Source organism: Tupaia chinensis, unplaced genomic scaffold (assembly GCF_000334495.1).
Source record: "Tupaia chinensis unplaced genomic scaffold, TupChi_1.0 Scaffold000270_2, whole genome shotgun sequence".
In the NCBI taxonomy this organism is placed as follows: domain Eukaryota; kingdom Metazoa; phylum Chordata; class Mammalia; order Scandentia; family Tupaiidae; genus Tupaia; species Tupaia belangeri.
The window spans coordinates 4,035,236-4,056,606 of record NW_006159751.1 but is presented as its reverse complement, the minus strand read 5'-3'; the positions used below and the strand labels follow the sequence as shown (position 1 = coordinate 4,056,606).

Sequence of the window (21,371 nt, the reverse complement as noted above, 5' to 3'; positions counted from 1 at the left end):
AAGATATGGGACCAGCAGGTGGCATAATGGTTATGTCACTGGACTCTCACATGGCCAACCGCAGTCCGAGTCCCAGACCCAGTGGCTTAAAACTCACACAAGGCTCATGTGTATGTGTGCCCAAAATCCTGAGAGGAGAATGGAGAAGGGACTGTGGCGTGGCCACCCCCCAGGGTTATTTCTAGCTTTCTGCCTCTCTATCTCTCTGGCAAGTGCACAAGCCCTATAGTTTAAAAAAAAAAAAAAAAAAAAAAAAAAAAACTCTCTTAAAAAAATAAAAAGATACTCAGACTTTACTTCTATGGCAAAACTTTTTCCTTCAATGGATCAATGCTTTAGAAAACTGTATCTTCTCCTAAAGCTTGTCTGTTTTGAGACATAGGTCGTTTACTGCAATGCTTAAAAACACAGATGATCTTCCTATTTTGTAGAAGCCTTTGGGAACTAATGTGGTTCAGTCTGAAAAAGAGTATCTTGGGGACCAGCTGTTAGCGTAGTGGCTATGTTGCTGGACTCCCACGTAGTCAACCGCGGTTCGAGTCCCGGACCCAGTGGCTTAAACTCACGCCGGGCAGGTGTGCGTGCGTGCCCAAGATCCCGAGAGGAGAATGGAGTAGAAGGGATTGCGGCGTGGCCACCCCCCCGGGGGGTGATTTCCTGCTTTCTGTCTCTCTGTCTCTCTCTGTCTGTCTGGCGAGTGCATGCGCCCTATAGCAAAAACCTCTCAAAAAAAAAGAAAAAGAGTATCTTTTCCTCAGTGTGTATCATGTTTAATTGGAAATAACTACAGTTTTGAATAACATAAAGTTTACTCGAAATTCTAGTTCCTGATCCTTATTTTACTTTCACATACTAACTCACAAGACAAATTAGTTAACTAATATTAAATCCCTAATAAATCATTATAGATATGGAAAAATATCAACTTAAGTAATACAAATCTTTTTTATTACAGAAATGCAAACATAGCTTTAGACTAGAAGCAGACAGAAAATCTTACTATTTTTTAAAAATTCCTTAGTAATAGTGGACTATTCTTTCCTTATTATCTAAGTACTTAACTAGTACTTTCCTTCCCCTAGAATCTATTTCATTAGTAACTACAGTACTTGCTTTTTATTTTGACCCAGATAAACACTCTTACCTGATCATATTCTGAAGCACCAGGATAGAGGGGCCATCCCAGAAACAGCTCAGCTATCACACAGCCCAGTGACCACATATCAATAGCTTCACAAAATGGTAATCCAAGAATAATTTCTGGGGCTCTAGCAAAAATAAAAATGAACATTAATTAGGGAAATTAACTGTTAAGTAATTTGTACAAAAAAAAAAATCAGTTACAGCAATTTGAACAAGTTCTAGCAAAGCTAGCATTTGAATCCTGGCAGTCTGGCTCCAGAGTTGAGCACTGTATATTATACTGTCTCAATAAGTAAAAGTATATATTCATCTACACAGATCTATATATATGGTAGTATACATAGACAGTTCTTAAACTATGACCAAAATTAAGACACAAATGGGTTTAAAGAGGGAATAATAGGTATAGCAATAGTAATAATAATGTTGGGTTATTGGAAAAGTCATGACACATTTTCCTGTTTTTCTACACAAAAACACATCATGACTTTTCTGATGACCCAATAGATGACATATATAGAGCTAACTATATGTCATGCACTGTTCTAAGTTCTTTATAAATACTAAGTTGCATAATCCTCACAACAACTCTATAAAATTAGGCATTACTGTACATCAGTTCTAAGACGCATGTTTTTTCACATTTTAATATCTCTAAAATTAAGAAGATTATAACAAATGATGGTATATTTTAGTTTAATGGCAGTGTTTTCATTTTCTTACGCAGCACATAAATCATGCTCTATCTTATCGATTGGTATCTTAGATTCTATGTAATAATGTACTATATCCATTTTATAGATAATAAAACAGGGCACTGAGATGTTAACTAACTTGCTGAAGGATATGCAAGTATAAAATGATAGCTCTGAGACTGTCTGGAAACAGGATCTGAATTTAAGCACTTTATTTTCTTCTCCAAATAATTTCCTTTTATTTGCAAAAGTTACAGAATTTGGATGTATAAGTACCCTCCAAATCCAGATTCCTCATAAAACAAATGCTAAACAGAAAGGCAGATTTCTCTATGAAAGACCATCTGACTATGTCTCCTAGGTTTCTCAAGCTTTATTTTCTTTTTTCTTTTTTTTAAAATAATTATTTTATTTAACTTTATTCATTTATTTTAATTTGACCAGAGAGGGACAGTGAGAGAGAGAAAGTGAGAAAGCAGGCCGCCAGGTCCGGGACTTGAACTGTGGTCAGCCACGTGGGAGTCTAGAGCCCTTAACCACCATGCCACCTGCCGACCCCTCTCAAGTTTTATTTTTAAGTAACATGGGCTTATTGTTGCTTTGTGTGTGTGTGTGTGTGTGTGTGTGTGTGTATATATATATATGTGGGTGGGAGTGTGTGCATGTGTATGGCAGGGGAGATGAAGCAGAAAAGGTATAAACTAAAAATTTCCTTTTTTTTTTTTTTGGAGAGGTTTTTGTTATAGGGCGTGTGCGCTCGCCAGACAGACAGAGAGAGATAGAGAGACAGAAAGCGAGAAATCACCCCCCAGGGGGGGATGACCATGCCGCAATCCCTCCTCCTCCATTCTTCTCTCGGGATCTTGGGCACGCACGCACACGCGCCCGGCATGAGTTTAAGACACCGGGTCCAGGACTCGAACCATAGTCGACTACGTGGGAGTCCAGCGACATAGCCATTATGCTAACTGCTGGTCCCTAAACTAAAAATTTCCCTAAATAAGAATATCCCTCAAGGCCGGCAGGTGGCATGGCGGTTAAGGCAGCTGGACTCCTACGTAGCTGACCAAGGTTCAAGTTCTGGATTTGACAGCTTGCTTTCTCACTTTCCTCCTCTCTCTGTCTCTCTCTGGTCCATTTCAAAATAATAATGGCAATGAATAAAATTAAATAATTCTTTTAAAAATCTTATTTAAAAAAAGAATATTCCTCACCATGTAATTACAAATGAATAGTAACCCTTAGAAAACCAGGTACACTGCAAGACTCCAAACAATCTAACACTTTTCCTCATCCTTTCACAGAAACAGTGGAAGACTCAGGCCTGTTCAGACTCACATTACTTTATAACTATGGATGGAACCACCAATATCATTGGTTTCTGTAGTATTTGCTGTGAGTAGTCATTTTGTTCTCCACAAGAATCCTCAAAAGTGTTTCTGTTTCAAGTGGCAAGAGCCACATATTACTGATGAAATTTCAGAACTCAATTAAACCCAATCATTATGGCATGTTTTTAAGACCTCACGTTAGACAGGAACATTAATAAATTAAGAGAGTAAGAATACTCAGAAACAACATAAAAGCCTTTCTAAAATTGAAAAGGAACAAAATTTCCTACTCTCTGTGAGTAGAATCATTAATTTCCAAGTTCATGACAGTGCCAAAAATAGTTGGCAGGGGGAGTGCAAATGGCTGTGTGCCAGGATAAAAACTGGCTTAGAACATTCCAAAGACTCAATTGTAGAACAGATTGACTCTGCCATTCCGACTATACCAGGAAGACATTTTAAACTCCAAAGGTAGGTCGCAGGGAATGGCCAGACTACTCTATAACTTACTTTATGTTTTTTATTTTAGAGGTTTTTCACTATAGGGCGCATGCGCTGGCCAGACAGACAGAGAGACAGAGAGACAGAAAGCGAGAAATCACCCCCCAGAGGGGATGGCCACGCCGCAATCCCTTCTCCTCCATTCTCCTCTCGGGATCTTGGGCATGCACGCACACGTACCCGGCATGGGTTTTAAGCCACCGGGTCCAGGACGCGAATCACGGTCAACTACATGGGAGTCCAGCGACATAGCCATTATGCTAACTGCTGGTTACCTCTATTAACTTACTTTAAAAAGGCAGCAATCATATGTGATAAATACTAGTTTTCTGAAGCTTAAAGTTTCAGAGAAATTAATGAAGACACTAATTCCATGCCTTAAGCCTTATTAAAACAAACAAACAAACAAACAAAGATTGGTTACAATCAGTTTTTTCCATTTGGTCTCACCCTAATTCTAGAGTGACAAAAGCAGCTAAGGATTTCTAGCAAAAGCTCACTCAAAACAGCAACTCTACCACATCTACCATACAAAGAGGCAAGCGTCAAAAGAAAGAGGGAAAAAAGGCAGGAGAAAGAAAAAATAAAAAAAAGGTTGCTTAGTCCATTAAGGCTTTTTATCATTAGGATCTAAAAACTCTAGGAAGCAAGAAGAATGAAGTTATTTTCTCCTTTCCTGAACAGTGAAACATCATTAGAGCATGTTTGTCTCTAGGGACTGAATGTTCCTAAACTCTGAATTCAGATTATAATTCTTGGAAATATTTTCATTACATCTTTCCTTGTGGCCTCCATTATTTCTCAATCAGTCAATATTATACAGATATATTATCTAACTCAGTTATACTATCTAACTCAGCTTCCTTATTGCACAGATGAAGCATAACCTCTACCTACAGTAGAACACAGCAATTCTGGTTCTACTTCATCTGTATAATGAAGACACTAAGTTAGATAATTACTGTTTTAGCTTCCTTTATAGTTCTAACATTCGATAGAAGATAGATAGAAGATAGATAATCATAAGATTATCTCCTGAAGCACAGAAAACAGGCCCAAAGACAGCAACTTTTCTTGGTGTCTATCTACATTTACAGTGAACCAGAGCATGAAAGATATTATTTCTACTGCTTTAATCAATTTAGCCCATGGCCAACAGAGAAGACAGAAAGGGAGGCAAATTTATGTCACCTGATAATATTTTGACATGTTCTCAGTAAGAGAAAACAATGCAAATCCCTTAAAATAGGAGTTAATTCTGTGCATTACTTAGTAATTACTAAGAGGTAAAGATTATCTACTGAACCACAAGAAAGAGCAAGAAAGTTAAAAAAAAAAAAAAAAAAACTAGCAGTCTCAGCTGTAGATGACCTGCTACTCCTAGCTGTAGATGACCTGCTACTTACTCCGAAGACTGAGGCCACAAGGAACAATGAAGTTCGATTTTGGCCCACCTTAAAGCCAGGTATAGTGGTAAATGCCTGCAGTTTTAGCTACTCTGGAAGCTGAGGCAGGATTAGGTCATAGCAAAACAAATAAGGGAACAGCAGAGGGCGTAATGGTTATGTCGCTGGACTCCCATGTAGTCGACCACAGTTTGAGTTCCAGACCAGGAGGCTTAAAATTCACACCGGGTACATGTGCAAGCATGCACAAAATCCCAAATGGAGAATGGAGGAGAAGGGACTGTGGCATGTCCATCCCCCCTGGGGGGGGGGGATTTCTCACATCTGACTCTCTATCTGTTTCTCCAGCCTATAGCAAAAACCTCTCTAAAAGCAAACAAAAAACGTGTAATTTTTATTTCAATAATAAAATGGCACTAATTGTGCTTTGGACATAGTGGGGCTCCTCTTTGAAAATATAACACATCCTTAAAGAACAAACACAGGCTTTAATTATTACAGACATGTGGTATCTATAAGCAATCTCTGCCTTTTGACTTCCCAACTTTAAACTTCCTTTAATTAAAAATTCCTCCCAAGTCATAAAGCTTTTTATTTCACTAGCACAAAAAAGCAAGCTGAGGTTAGGGTTACTTAAGAGCACAAATCATTCTCTGGTCATCTTCATGAACATTTTTCTTTCTTCCCATCTCAGAAGCAGCAAACCTACTTACTTACTGAATCAGACATGTTAAATAAAGTCTAACTTTCCTGCATCTGTGGCTTAGATGAAACTGTAGTTTCACTGTCAGAGAAATTGTTTGCCTAGTATAAACTGAAAATATGCTTTCCCTCTCTAGACCTTCTTTTTCCATAAATAACAGTGACTTCAGTTTGAAATAAAGGTTAAGTTTGTTCAAAATGAAAAAGCATCAAGTTTGTAATCACAGCAAACCTTTTTATTTTTTTTTTTTGGAGAGATTTTCACTGTAGGGCGCGTGCGCTCGCCAGACAGACAGAGAGAGACATAGAGACAGAAAGCGAGAAATCACCCCCCGGGGGGATGGTCACGCCGCAATCCCTTCTCCTCCATTCTCCTCTCGGGATCTTGGGCACGCACGCACACGCGCCCGGCGTGAGTTTTAAGCCACCGGGTCCGGGACACGAAACTGCGGTCGACTACGTGGGAGTCCAGCGACATAGCCATTACGCTAACTGCTGGTTCCCAATCACAGCAAACCTTTATTCCCCAAAACTTGAGTCCAAAGACATCAACTTTTCTTGGAGTCAGTCTGTACTTACAGTAGGCCAGGGAATAAAGGGTACTATTTTCATTGCTTGAATCAATTTAGCCCATGGTCAATGGAATGGGGGGAATTAAGGGGAGCAATTTTTGTCAACGATAATACTTTGACATGTTATTAGCCAGACAAAACAATGTAAATTTTAAAAGGATGGTAAAAAAAAAAAAGCTCTTTTGAAGCTAGAAAGCTTCACCAGCCAAAAAGATCACAGAAGTTTTCTGAATGACAAGGTGACAGCTTAATGGCCTCTAATAAGGCAACAAGCAACATAAAAGCAGCTTACAAGGACCAACTAGTTATAAAGAAAGAATGCCTGAGTTGCCATTTATCTGCCTTAGGCTGATTATCAAGTATTACTGTGGCCCAACAGAACACTTACATTAAACCCTAAATATCAATCCCTAGATACTGTATGCTGAATCTCAGTGTACACAGTAATTACTCAGTAATACACATAATGAACTCCTATGTATAAGAGGTAAACTTGGAAGCCACAGTTAATGTAATGGTTATGTCGCTGGACTACCATGTAGTCGACTGAGGTTCGAGTTCTGGACCTGGTGGCTTAAAACTCACGCCGGGCGCGTGTGCATGCATGGCCAAGATCCCAAGAGGAAAAAAGGAGAAGGGATTGTACCGTGGCTATCCCCCCGGGGGGTGATTTCTCGCTTTCTGTCTGTGTCTTTCCATCTTTCTGGCGAGCACACATGCCCTATAGCAAAAAAAAAAAAAAAAAAAAAAAAAAGAGGTAACTTTACCTACACTTACAATTACTATTATGGTGAGGGCCAGCAGGTAGCATGATGGTTAAGGCACTGGACGCTCCCACATGGCCAACCGTGGTTCAAGTCCTGAAACTGGCAGCTTGCTTTTTCACTTTCTCTCTCTGTGTCTCTGGTAAGATTAAAATAAATAAATGAATAAATTTTTAAAAAAATTTTTAAAGTAATAATTACTCTTATGGGACCAGCAGATGGCATAATGGTTACATCATTGGACTCCCACATAGTCGACTGCAGTTCAAGTCCCAGAACCCACGGCTTAAAACTCATGTTGGATACATGTGCATGCATGCCCAAAATCCTGAGAGGAGAATGGAGAAGGGACCACGGTGTGGCCATTCCCCCTGCGGGGTGATTTCTTGCTTTCTCTCTGTCTCTCTAGAGAGAGTGCACGCACCCTTTGGCAAAAATCTCTCTAAAAAAATCATTCTTATAGTCAATAATTAAATGCAGTGGATTTACAGGAAGCTTTGTTGGAATATTTTTTAATTACTTAATAAAAGTTTAATTTTTTAAATTTTCTATAAAAACCAAGATTACTCAAACAGAAAGTTAAATTAAAAGAATAAGGGAAAGGTGCAATAAACTGCGATCTAAACAATGAAAATTATTCAAATAAATAACAAATTAGAGAAAGTTAAGCAGCCAGAACTAAAGGGATATTGGAAAAGTAATGACGTATTTTTCTGAGTTTAATGCAAAAAATGTGGCATGACTTTTCCAACAACCCATTATTTATCCCTCAAATCTCCTTTACCCCTAAGTAAAAATTCCATCAAAAAGGATTTCTAGAAACAACTAGTATTCTCCCTTCTATTTTAAAACCATTCTGCTACAATAAGAGAATGCACTTTAGAGCCAGCTAAAGCACTGGACTCCCACATGGCCAACTACATTTCAAGTCCTGGACCTGGCAGATTGAAAAATCACACCAGGCACGTGTTTGTTCATGCCCAAAATCCCAAGAGGAGAATAGAAAAGGGACTGCCTATGTGGCCATCACCCTTGGGGAATGATTTCTCACTTTCTCTCTGTATCTCTGTCTCTCTTCTCTCTGGTACACATGCCCTGTGACCAAAAAAAGAGAGAGAGAGAATGTGCTTTATCTTGAGCAGGGCATACAAACAGTTAAAGAACACCTACAGGCATTCAGTATCAAGAAGACTGAATGTGCTTTATCTTGAACAGGGCAAATAAAGAACACCTGCAGACATTCAGTATGAGAAGACTGAAAAAGGAAGAGATGATCAGTTCTCATCCTTCAGCTGTGCTCCAGTCACAGAAAAGGATGTTGAGCTGAACTCTTTAGTGCACTGATATGGTGTGTTGCAGGTAAGTACGAATGTGTGGGAAGTAGTGGGATTACTCAAAGGAAAAATATTTAAAAGCAAATGTAGTTGGAACATAAATCTCCCAAGGAATACATAAACAGAGGTAAGACTCTCAAAATTAGCAAGGTTGCCTAGGGCAACCTGAAACTGTAAGCCAAAGGCTCTAAGAGTTTATCTTGCCTAAAGTAAATTTTTAAGTCAGTTTTATAAAACTCTAAAAAGATAAAAATAAATAAGAATGGATTGGAAGACTTATCATTAAGATATCAATACTAGGGCCGGCCTAGGGTGTGGTGGTTAAGAAGCTGGATCCCATATGGCCAACCATGTGTTAGTTTGAGTCCTGAACCCAGCAGCTTGTATTAGGTCACTGGAAAAATAATTACTTTTTTTAAAAATGTTTTTCTACACAAAAATGCACTGTGACTTTCCTGACAACCCAATAAAACATGCTGGGAGCATGTACATATGTGTCCGGAATCTCAAGAGGAGAACAGAAGGGAATGTGGCCTGATTATCCCCACTGAGGGGTGATTTCTTATTTTCCCTCTCTCTCTCTCTGGTGAGTGTACACACCCTATGGCAAAAGAAAATAAAAAAGAAAGGGTGGGGGAACAATACTATCCAAAGTAATTCAATGCTATCCCTATTAAAAAATAATGATTTGGGAACCAGCAGTTATAGAGTAATGGCTATGTCGCTGGACTCCTATGTAGTTGGTCACGGTCCGCGACCCGGACCTGGTGGCTTAAAACTCATGCAGGGCATGTGTGTGTGCATGCCCAAGATCCCAAGAGGAGAATGGAGGAGAAGGGACTGCAGTGTGGCCATCACGCCTGGGGAGGGATTTCTCGCTTTCTGTCTCTCTGTTTCTCTCTGTCTTTCTGGCGAGTGCACGTGCCCTATAGCAAAAACCTCTCAAAAAAAAAAAAAGATTTTTTTTTCTTCCAAAAAATATAAAAAGCCATCCTAAAATTTATATGAACTTCCAAGGACCCTGAATAGCCAAAACAATCTTTAAAAAGAACAAAATTGGAAGTCTCACACTTTCCAATTTCCAAACTTAACTGTAAGGCTACAGTAATCACAATACTATGGTATTTGCGTAAGTGCAGATGTAGTATATACAGACTAATAGAACAGAGCCCAGGAAAAAACCCTTGTATATTGTCAAAATCATTTGATTTTGACAATAGTGCCAAGACCCTTATGAGAAAAAACAGCCTTCTCAGCAAAAGGTGTTGGGAAAAATACAAAAGAATTAATTACTTTACACCATATACAAAAATCAACTAAGAATAAAACACCTAAATCTAACAACTCAAACTCTGAAGGGGAAAAAAAATAAAACCACCTCAAGATTTTTCCTTGAAAGCGAATATTGGAAAAAAGCTACATGATATTGGATCTGGTACTGACTTCTTAGATATGACAAAAGTACAAGCAACAAAAGAAAAAAATAGACAAAATGTTCATCAAAGTTAAAACTTTTTGTGCCTCAAACAATACACAGAATAGGAAAAAATATTTGTAAATTATTTATCTATTAATATCCAGAGATATATAAAACTCCTATAACTCAACAACAAAAAACAATTCAAAAAATGAGCTAAACATCTGATGAATGGATATTTCTCCAAAGAAGATACACAGATGGAGGACAGCCAGTGACATAGCGGTTAAGGCACTAGATCCCATATTGCTGACTATGTGGTCTGAGTCCTGGACTCAGCAGCTTGAAAAACATGCTGGGCACATATGCATGCATGCTCAAAATCCCAAAAGGAGGGAAAAAGAATTGTAGTGTGACTACATGGGGAAATGTTTTCTTACTTTCCCTCTCTCTGTCTATCTATCTCTTTCCAGCAAGTGTATACACCCTCTGGCAAACTGGAAAAAAAAAAGTGTCCAATAAATACATTTAAAAAAAAATGCTAGGCATCATAATCATTACAGAAATGCAAATTTAAGAAAACACAATCAGATACTACTTCATACCCATAAGGATGGCTATTTTTTTTAAAAGAATTACTTTATTTAACTTTTTAAATTTATTTACTTATTTTCTAACTTGACCAGAGAGACAGTGAAAGAAAGAGAGAAAGTGAGAAAGCAATCCACCAGGTCCAGGACTCAAACCATGGTCAGTCACGTGGGTATCCAGCAGCCCTAACCAACAGGCCACCTGCTGGCTCCAAGGACGGATATTATTTAAAAAAAAAAAAAAAAAACTGGAAAATAAGTGGAGAAATTAGAACTTTCATAACCCACTGCTGGCAGGAATGTAAAATGGTACAGCCTCTGTAGAAAAGCTGGCAGTTCTTCAAAACATTAAAATTACCATATGACCAAGCAACTCCATTTCTAGCTATATACCTAAAAGAACTGAAAACAGGGACTTAGATACTTGCATATTAATGTTGAGAGAAGCATCATTCACAACAGCCAAGAGGTGGTAATAACTCAAGTGTACAGATGAATAAACAAACACAATTTGGTACAGGTTGAATATCCTTAATCCAGAAATCTAAAATCCAAAATCTGAAACTTTTTGAGTACTGACATGATGCCACAAGTGAAAAATTCCACATCTGACCTCATGTGATGGATCATGATCAAAATGCTGTAATAAAAAATGTTGTATAATGGGGCCAGCAGATATGTAATGGTTACGTCACTGGACTCCCCCATAGTCAACAGCGGTTCAAGTCCCAGACCCAGTGGCTTAAAACTAACACCAGGTGTGTTAGCATGCATGCCCAAAATCTTGAGAGGAGAATGGAGGAGAAGGGATTGTGGCATGGCCATCCCTACTGGGGGATGATTTCTTGCTTTCTGCATCTGAAGAGTACATGTACCCTTAGGGCAAAAATCTCTCCTAAAAAAAAATGTATAAAATTACTTCAGGCTATTTGTATGAGGTATATATATATGAATTTCTTATTTAGACTTAGGTCCCATCCCCCAAATATCTTCATTATGTATATGCAAATATTACAAAAAAAAATCTGAAATTCAAAATATTCCTGTTCCCAAGTATTTTGGATAAGGGATATGCAACCTGTATATACATATAGTGGAATATAATTATTCAATCATAAAAATGTTCTTATAGTGCTCGCTTCGGCAGCATATATACTAAAACTGGAACGATACAGAGAAGATTAGCATGGCCCCTGTGCAAGGATGACACGCAAATTTGTAAAGCGTTCCATATTTTTTAAAAAAATGTTTACATCATAATCTAGTTTACAAAGAAGTCTTGTGCTAGAATACTTTTTAAAAAGTATTTTTTGACTATCATTAAAACTGCTTTTTTTCCAGCAAGTATCTGACCAACTTGTTTTTGCTTCAAGAAATCTTTGGAAAAATTTAAAAAAAAAAAAATGTTCTTATACATGATGTGACATGGGTTCACCTCAAAAACATTATTCTGAATGGACAAATTTACAGAGACAGAAAATCAAATAAAGGTTATAAAGGGTAAGGGGAGAATGAGGAGTTATTGTTTAATAGTTATAGAGTTTCTGTTCTGGGTGATGAAAAAATTTTGGAATTATAGTGCTGATGATTATACAACACTGTGAATGTATTTAACAGTACTGAATGGTACCAAATTATTAAAATGCAAAACTTCTTATTATATGGATTTTGCCACAAACATTTTAAAAAAAAAAGAAAAAGAAACATGCAGATAGCACTTTTTCTCAGTCCTTTTATGGGTTAAAATATCCTTACATTATTTTCACATATAACATAAAATTTCTATTTCCTCAAAATTTATTACAGCCATTCTGCATGTTGGATATATCACCTTAAAAACATTTTGTGGGTTATCTATTTTCTGTTTCATTTCTTAATGAGATGTTTGCATGACTTGTTATTTAATGCAGGACCACTGAAAGTTAGTATCAGATTCCTTAAAATTAACAACTAGATAAAAAAATGAGGTGCTGAGAAATAAAAGCACCCTGGGACCAGCAGTTAGCGTAATGGCTATGTCGCTGGACTCCCACGTGGTCGACTGTGGTTTGTGTCCCGGACCCGGTGGCTTAAAACTCATGCCAGGCGCGTGTGCCTGCGTGCCCAAGATCCCGAGAGGAGAATGGAGGAGAAGGGATTGTGGCATGACCATCCCCCCTGGGGGGTGATTTCTCACTTTCTGTCTCTCTGTCTTTGTCTGTCTGGCAAGCACACACACCCTAAAGCAAAAAACTCTCCAAAAAAATAAAAAATAAAAAAATAAGAGCACATTTAGGCTTAATTACAATAGATAAAATTCATACAAGGATTTATTGTACCCATAACTTATTGTAATTTAAAAGGTAGCTACGTTAAAAGTATCAAACTATTGTAGAAATATAAATCACTTACAACTGGACTTGGGTCAAGGCCAGTCTAAGCTAACCAAGTAAGTTCAGAGTATTATGGAGAATTTTAAAATAAGATAAAACTATAGCAATTACCCAATTCTCACTATTATAGAAAAAAGAAAATGTAAAAGAATAAATTGCTTGGACCAGCAGTTGGCACAATGGCTATGTTGCTAGACTCCCATGTAGTCAATTGCGGTTCAAGTCCCAGACCCGGGGGCTTAAACTCATGCCGGGCGTGTGTGTGCCCAAGATCCTGAGTGGAGAATGGAGGAGAAGTGATTGCGGAGTGGTCGTTCCCCCTGGGGGGTGATTTCTCACTTTCTGCTTCTCTGTCTTTCTGGCGAGTACACACATCCTATAGGAAAAAAACCTCTCCAAAAAGAAAAGAAAAACCACAATGGGTCAGGGTCAACATGTTATGCGGCAGTTAAGGAAACTGGACTCCCACATGGCTGACCATGGTTTGAGTCCTGGACCTGGCAGCTTGCTTTCTCACTTTCTCTCTCTCCCCCCTCTCCCTCTCTGGTCAAATTAAAATAAATAAATAAAGTTAAATAAAAATAGTTATTTATAAATAAATAAATAAAATGCTGGGACCAGACATGGTGGTTAAAGTAGCTGGATCCCACATGGCCAACTATGCAGCAATGTGAGTCTCAGACTTGGCAGCTTGAAAAACATGCTGGGCACAGGTGTGCATGCCCAAAATCCCAAGAGGGGAATGGAGAAGCGACTTCAGTGAGGCCATCCTCCTGAGGGGGGATTTCTTGCCCAGACCCTGACCCCTTCTCTCCCTGGTGAGCACATGTACCCAATGGCAAACTTCAAAAAAATAAAATAAAACAAAAAGCTGCTAGAGTTAAATCAGGAGAGACTCTCAAGGAATTCTATTTGCTAAAAGACGAGCTTGGAAAAAAACACAGATATGCCCAAATTCAATGCAAATAAGTAAAGACTCTTTAAAATAAGAGACTTTAGAATAACAGTACTAAAGAACTAGAAGCTAATATAATTCAACTAGTAACAACCTTCGAAAGCAGACTGAACTTTTCTAGTGCTAAATAAAATTTCAAAAATAACAAGAATGCAACACACATGGAATGAGCTAAACCATTATCCTACTTCTATCTTGGAATATATAGATAAGTTAATTCATTGTTATATGAGGCCTGTGAAATATATTTTAAATGTAAGGACAAACCTCTAGCCTAAGACATGCTTTTCAGCATTTGTCACTTGCCTGTAGTAACGTGACTGTAAGTAGGTTGAGCACACAGCTTTGGAAACGTGACTAGCAGAACCAAAGTCAATGACCTTCACTCGGTAGGGTTGGCGAACTGGATCGACCAGCATTATGTTTTCAGGCTTAAGGTCAGCGTGAATCAGACCAAGGCTCTTGAGCTTCATCAAGGCTGTGGCCACCTGCTGCAAAATTGGTCTGATGTATTTGAGTGGCAGTGGGCTAAATTTGTTCTGCTTTAGGAAATCATATAAGTTCTGCTCCAGCATCTCAAACACAAGGCAGGTATGATTCTTATGCTGAAAGCACTCATAAGAACGGACAAAATTATACTCATCAGCATTTTCACTGCTTAGGCGGGAAAGGATGCTCACTTCAATCTGTCCTTGTCTGGCATAGGAGGGGTGGTTCTTCAAGATTTTAATAGCCACAATTTCCTTGGTGCTCCGCTTCCAGCACTTAGCCACCTGTCCAAATGTCCCCCGCCCTAGGAACTCCAAGACTTCATAGCTGTTGGTCATAGAACAAAGGATCTCATGCTGGACCAGCTGATAATCCCCTTCTCCGCTGGAACTGCTACTCTTTGTGGTCACAGTGGTGGTTGTGGCAGCAGCACCCACCACGGTCCTGTTTTGCAGCATGAGAGGGGGATGTTCTTCTATGATCTGCACACTACCGTTGCTGTCAACTTCCTCACTTTTTCTTTTCAATCCGCATTTTTGATATGGCTCAAGCAAAGAAACGTTGCTTCTCTGAGTCAAGGTCTGGCTGCTTTGGAAGGTTGAAGTAGCAGCACTGGCAGAGCTATCAGCGGCCGTTACAACAATATGCTCCACTGCAGGAGCTGGGAGGAGGAGGCCCTGCTCGTAAGCAGGGATGTTGAAATTTGCTACCTGGTGAGAGGAGCTGGCCTGCCCCTGTGCAGCTGGGAGGGTTTTGCTGTGGGTGAAATATTTGTCGTTGCTACTCTGTCCTGAAACATCCCAGCCAGAAGGCTCTATTTTCAGTTTCTTAGCACTGAAGGCACTCGACGACACTGATGGGGGGGAAAACACCTGCAGCTGTGATGCCATACCTACATTGAGAGAAAGAAGAATTAGACCACAAGAATAAGATACAAGGCTTAGCAGCAACATACATAAAAAAAAATTTTAGTTGATAAAAGAACTATGATGTGATAATGTTCCCCCTTTCAAAAACTAATTGAGTATTACCCTATATTCAGAGAAACAGTGTTCAAAATTTGGTGGACAAAGTGAAGGTTATCCTTCACTCCATCATGTATAAAAGAGTGTTCACCACTCTATCTGCTACACTTGAAGGGAACTATTAATAAAGTGATCAGAACAAAGTAACCAGAGGATGAGAAGGCTAGAGAGTATCTTCTGAAAAAAACAACAAAAAATTATTCTCAGAAAATAAGAGAGGGACGAGAATGGCCCAGGTTTCTGTCCCTTAATATCTCACATACACTTCAAGTTCGATAAACCTAAAAATTAAACCCAATGCTATATTTTTTCCCCCAAATAAAAACTAAACATTTGGGGACCAGCAGTTAGTATAATGGCTATGTCACTGAACTCCCATGTAGTCAACCGCAGTTCAAGTCCTGGACCCGGTGGCTTAAACTTACACCAGGCGCATGTGCATGCCTGCTCAAGATCTCAAGAGGAGAATGGAGAAGGGATTGCAGCGTGGCCATCTCCCCTGAGGGGTGATTTCTTGGTTTCTATCTGTCTGTCTCTCTCTGTCTGTCTGTCTGGAGAGAGTACATGCCCTATAGCAAAAACCTCTAAAAACAAACAAACAAGCATTTGGACCAGCTCCCTGACACTAGGGTTAAAGGTTATACAGAGAAGGCTAGATCCTACAGGGCCCACAGCAGTTCAAATCCTGTCCCCAGAAGTAATACACCAGGGCACATGCATGCTCAAGATCCTGATGGGACGGAGAGTGGAGGAAAAGGGACTGCATATGGTCAGGCCCTGTGGGGTTGGTTCATTCATTCTCTCTCTCATGTATGCACTTTTGGCATTGAAAAAAAAAAAATCTGAACATTTGGAGACCAACAGGTGGAGAGTTGGTTAAGGACTCCCATACGGCAAACAGCAGTTTGAGTCCCAGACCTAGCAGCTTGCTCTTTCACTTTCCCACTTCATCCTTCTCTGGTTGAAATAAGATAAATTAAATTAAAGCATTCTTTTAAAAAAAAATTGACATAGCATACAAGCCATTTCATACTTATCTTCTCTCTTCTCAATCATCTGATCCTCGGATGCACTGGGGCTCTATATTAATCACTCTTTTCTTGCTCTATTTCCCCCCTTTTCTTTCTCTTTTCGAAGAGAGATTTTTGCTATAGGGAGCGTGTACTCACCGGAGACACAGAGACAGAGAGACAGAAAGCAAGAAATCACCCGCATGGGGGGACAGCCACACAGTAATCCCTCCCACTGCATTCTCAGGATTTGGGGCATGCACCTGGCATGAGTTTTAAGCCACCAGGTCCAGGACACAAACCATGGTCAACTACATGAGAGTCCAGCAACATAACCATTATGCTACCTGCTGGTCCCCTTTACCTCTTTTCATTAATACCTCCCCAGTAATCTGCAAAAGACTAAAAATCTCTATCTCTAACCCAGACTTTTCTCTTGAACTCTAAACCAAATGGCCACTTGTGCTGCAACTTAAGTACCTTAGAGACACTTCAAATTCAGTATGTACAAAATTAAAGTTACAAGCCTCCTCCCCACTCCATCTTCTATCTCAATTATGGGATGCCACCACACACCCAATGCCTCAAGCCAAAATCAAGGAAAGTAATGCAGTCTCAGTTTCCTCATCTATACAAGGGTGACAGCAATAGCTACCCTGAGAGTAGGTACCTCAGGGAAGTTATATGGAAAATTACATGATTTCATACAGGTAAAGTGGTAGTGCCTACAACGCATTTAATTCTATTATCCCAATTCACTCCACTCCCTTGTTCTTCTACATCTAATCGATATCTTATCAATTCTATCTCCTGAGTATATTTCAGATTAACCATTTTTCTCTCCCTCTATTGGCATCGTTCTAGTTCAAACTGCCAGTAGCCTTTAAACTAATCTCCTTGAATGCACTCAGGACATCTTTGCTTTTAAATAATGCAAATCGGATAAGTGTTCTCTCTTCTTAATCATCTCCCTCCCACTACCCCAGTTTTCCCATTGCTTTGGAGATAAAGTTCAAAATCCTCAACCTGCTTTAAAAAGTTCTCCAAAATTTGCTTGCTGTAGACATCTCCCCATTTACTGGGTCATCAGGATGTATTTTTGTATAGAAAAACAGAAAAATACATCATGACTTTCCCAATGACCTAATAGATTAAAAAAAAATCATTTAATTTTGTTATTCATTCATTTATTTTAATTTGACCAGAAAGACAGACAGACAGACAGACACACACATACACAGAAAGAGAGAGAGAGAGAGAAAGGGAGAAAACAAACCATCAGGGGTCTGGAACTTGAAATGTGGTCGGCAATGTGGGACTGTCCAGTGCTTTAACCACCACACCTGCTGGTCCCTCCAGTAGATTCTTATACTCCAGCCACTGTTTTTCTTTTCTTTTTGAGCTCTTGGAAGGTCATTGTATATTCTCTCACCTCCAAGCTCTTGAATGTGCTGAATACTTTATGCTGGGAAAACTGTTCCCTGACACCTGTGCTACTTCTACTGTAGCCAGGAATACAGTATTAAGTACACAATTTCAAGTAATAATAGAAAAAGAAGGTACTGTGGGAATGTATGGTAGGGACAGTGATTGTGAGGTGTGTTTTTTCTATTAAACTTGAAGAGAAAGCATGTTAAAAGGTAAAGTTAGTGCAACTTGAGACTATAAATTTATAAATCATCTTATTCTACCTACATTGCTGACATAGTACCAAATATAGTAAAAGAAAAATCTGAAACCTTTACAAAACTGACCTACTAAAACACACACAAGTATTTCTGTCATTAAAAAAAATGAAACCAAACTACTGAACAACACTAATTTTCTAAATTTGTTTCCATAATATATGTTAAAATTATGCCTATCAAAAAACATAGCCACAACCCTTATGTAACTAGAAGCATTTAGTAAAAGAATCTGAATACAAAATCTACAATTCCCAGCAAGTGCTTAGGAATAGAACATCATAAAGTAATAGTACTGAAAAGGGTTCACGAAATGTATCACAGAATTTTAAAAAATAATTAGAGGATTTTAAAATACTGCATTTACCAGAGTAATGTTATGTAAACTTTTTACCCAATATACCAATTGCAAATCTTCATATTGGGTACCACAAAAAAAAAAAAAAAAAAAAGGGCCACAAAGACAAAAAAAAAAAAAAAAAAAAGGGCTCAAATCCTAGGACAGTTTTCAGAATGTGTAACTATATAAAGTAATATACTTATTCAAATAGACAAATATATATGTGTATACATTCATATATATATACATATATATATTTTGGGGGGCAGGGGGGAGGTTTTTGCTATAGGGTGCGTGTGCTCGCCAGAAAGACAAAGAGAGACAAAGAGTGAGAAATCACCCCCCAGGGGGGATGGCCATGCCACAATCCCTTCTCAATTCTCTCAGGACCTTGGGCACGCACGCGCACACACACCCAGTGAGTTTAAGCCACTGGGTCTGGGACTTGTACCACAGTCGACTACATGGGATTACAATGACATAGCCATTATGCCAACTGCTGGTACCAACAAATATATATATTTTTAAGAGATTTTTGCTATAGGGCACATGTGCCCACTAGAGAGACACAGAGAAAAAGCGAAAAATCATCCCCCAGGGGAGATGGCCACGCCTCAATCCCTTCTCCTCCATTCTCCTCTCAGAATTTTGGGTATGCACGCACATGTGCCTGGTATGAGTTTAAGCCACTAGGTCGAGGACTCGAGCTGCAGTCAACTCCATGGGAGTCTAGCAACACAACCTTACACCATCTGCTGGTCCCAAAGACAAATATTCTTATTCAAAAAAGACTAATTTAATCTACCTAAAGAGGAAATAACAACCCAGAATTATACTCTCCATCCCCACTAAAGAGCATGCTGTATAGAAATCAGTGTCAGACCAGTAAGACTCCTATAAAATGTCTAAGACTCATCTTGATCTTAACAAAACAAGAAAAAAAATACAAAATCAAAATGGTCTAGACTCATATTCTATTCAAAATTCAGCTTAAAGTAGCAATTTCTAGACACAAAATAAAGATACTAAGTCACATAAAATCTGCTTTGCATAGGTAGATGCAACTCTCTTCCTAAGAGCCTTCCTGAACAAAAATAGGGCTCAGAATTAACGTTTGTGGAAATTATCAGATTCTGTTAAGCAAAATATAAACATTTTTAATTCATAAGAGAATAGTTCCCAAGAGATTAAGTTATGTGACTTCCTAAAAATGTTTCACCTCAACTCTAGCAATGAAAGAAGCCTTTTTGATTCAAAATTAACTTCCATCTCATAATGACAAATTTTCCCACTGCATTAACCCCAAACTAGAACTGACAGGTAAAAGGCTCTTCATATGTTTACTTACTGCTAACAAAAATTCAGTCTTCTTAGAATCCAAGGCTTTTGAAACCAAATTAACAGCTCTCTTACTCACTAGCAGGGTCCATCTATAACATCATTTACTGCATGCCTTATACTATAAGCCTGCAGGTAGATAATCTTACTACAAAGAATTCAAAAATCCTAACACTGAATAGAAAGTTTGGATATGACAACCAAGGTAATCATTTTCAATACTTTGTTTTTAGTCCTCGGTAACTTCCATCTTTTCCCCAAACACAACTGTAATAACTGCCTTTTGCTCAATGTCATCTTTGCCTCTTTGACACAATTTAACAACTGGTGACCTAAAATCAGTAAGATCCAGCCAATGTAGTATTCACTGCTAAGATGCTGTGCTTGGCAGGCTGGGATCTCAGAGGAGGTCAGATATCAATTCCTGTCTAACCTAAAAGGTATGTACCTGTAATTGCAGTGATTTGGGAGGCTGAGATAGGAGGATCTCTAGCTACAGGCTAGCCTAGTCTCAAAAAGCCATGTGTGATGGCAGGGTGCCTATGGTCCCAGCTACTCAGGAGAGTGAGGTAGAAGCATTGACATAGGGAAGCCAAACTATAATAATAGTAATAATAATAATAAATTTTAAAACCCTAAAACCACTGCTGTATATTGACTTTTTCCTCTAGCACTTGTCCTCAGTTGACATGTACACAATTGTATATATTCTCCAGCACACACTCTGAATATATAGAGTACTCTTATGATCAAAGTAAGTAAGAGTAACATGTTCTATAAAAAATAAAGCAAGATAAGTTTGGGAAGAAAACTCTTTCACCAGAACACCTAAATATCTCTCTACTCCACTAGTTTTCTCCACCCCTGTTGCACAATTATAGACTAAATATCATAACTGGTCTCTCCCAAACTGTACTCTCAAATCCCCTAAATTTCCCACTTCCAATTCATTCTTAACCCTACAACTGAAGCTTTTTTAAATGTACACCTGGAAAGAAATGTGTTTCTCTCCCCCACTTAAAGCCTTAAGGTATTAAGTCCCAAATCTCTGAGACAGTCCTGTATAACAGTAGTTAAGCACTGAGCTGGATTCACATGGCCATCTGTGGTTCAAATTCTTGCCTGGGAGGCTTGGAAGACTTGCCAGGCATGTGTGCATACGTGCCCACAATCCTGATGGAAAGGAGAAATGAAAGAAACGGACCATAGTATGACCAGGCCGCAATGGGAGATGCCTTCTCTCTATTTGTCTCTGTTTTTCTCTCTCTGGAGAGTGTATACACCTCTGCCAATTATTTTAATAAACACAAAAGTCTAAATTCTCTCATTTGGATTATTAGACCTTGCAAGATCTGGACCACTATTGCTTCTGGATCCTGCTCTTTTCCCATTCTTTCTTCCAGTAGCGTAGGGTTTCTCTGGGTTCCTTGAGCAGGTCTTGCTTTCTCCTGAACTAGTTCCTTCACACATAATATTCCCTCTTTGAACTTCATTTTCTCCTCTTAACATTTTCTTTTCCTAAATGATCCTGTTAGTCTCCAGTTAAAGTTCATTTCTTTGGTGTGGCACAGGCTATTGGTATGTATCAAAATCTATTCTCCTCTTCATCACAAGCACATGGTTACACTATGTTTTCCAGTCTCTCTCAACAATAGAAAGTGATGTATGGGTAAGCCTTTTCATATTTCCTTTCCATCAGCAG

At 38.7% G+C, this 21,371-nt stretch overlaps 1 protein-coding gene and 1 non-coding gene across 6 annotated transcripts in view; one reads left to right on the top strand and one right to left on the bottom strand.

Moving 5' to 3' along the window:
* HIPK1 (homeodomain interacting protein kinase 1) overlaps positions 1 to 21,371 on the bottom strand; it is an 88,198-nt gene that overhangs the window by 31,338 nt on the left and 35,489 nt on the right. For all 5 annotated transcript variants that reach the window (XM_027772317.1, XM_027772318.1, XM_027772319.1 and 2 more), the window contains 2 exons: positions 14,089 to 15,163; positions 1,145 to 1,268 (listed from right to left, as the gene is read on the bottom strand). In XM_027772317.1, coding sequence (XP_027628118.1) covers positions 1,145 to 1,268; positions 14,089 to 15,163 — 1,199 coding nt within the window. The remainder of the gene's footprint in view (positions 1 to 1,144; positions 1,269 to 14,088; positions 15,164 to 21,371) is intronic.
* LOC114007992 (U6 spliceosomal RNA) lies at positions 11,587 to 11,693 on the top strand. Its single transcript, XR_003549559.1, has one exon. It is a non-coding gene; the product is annotated as a U6 spliceosomal RNA (small nuclear RNA).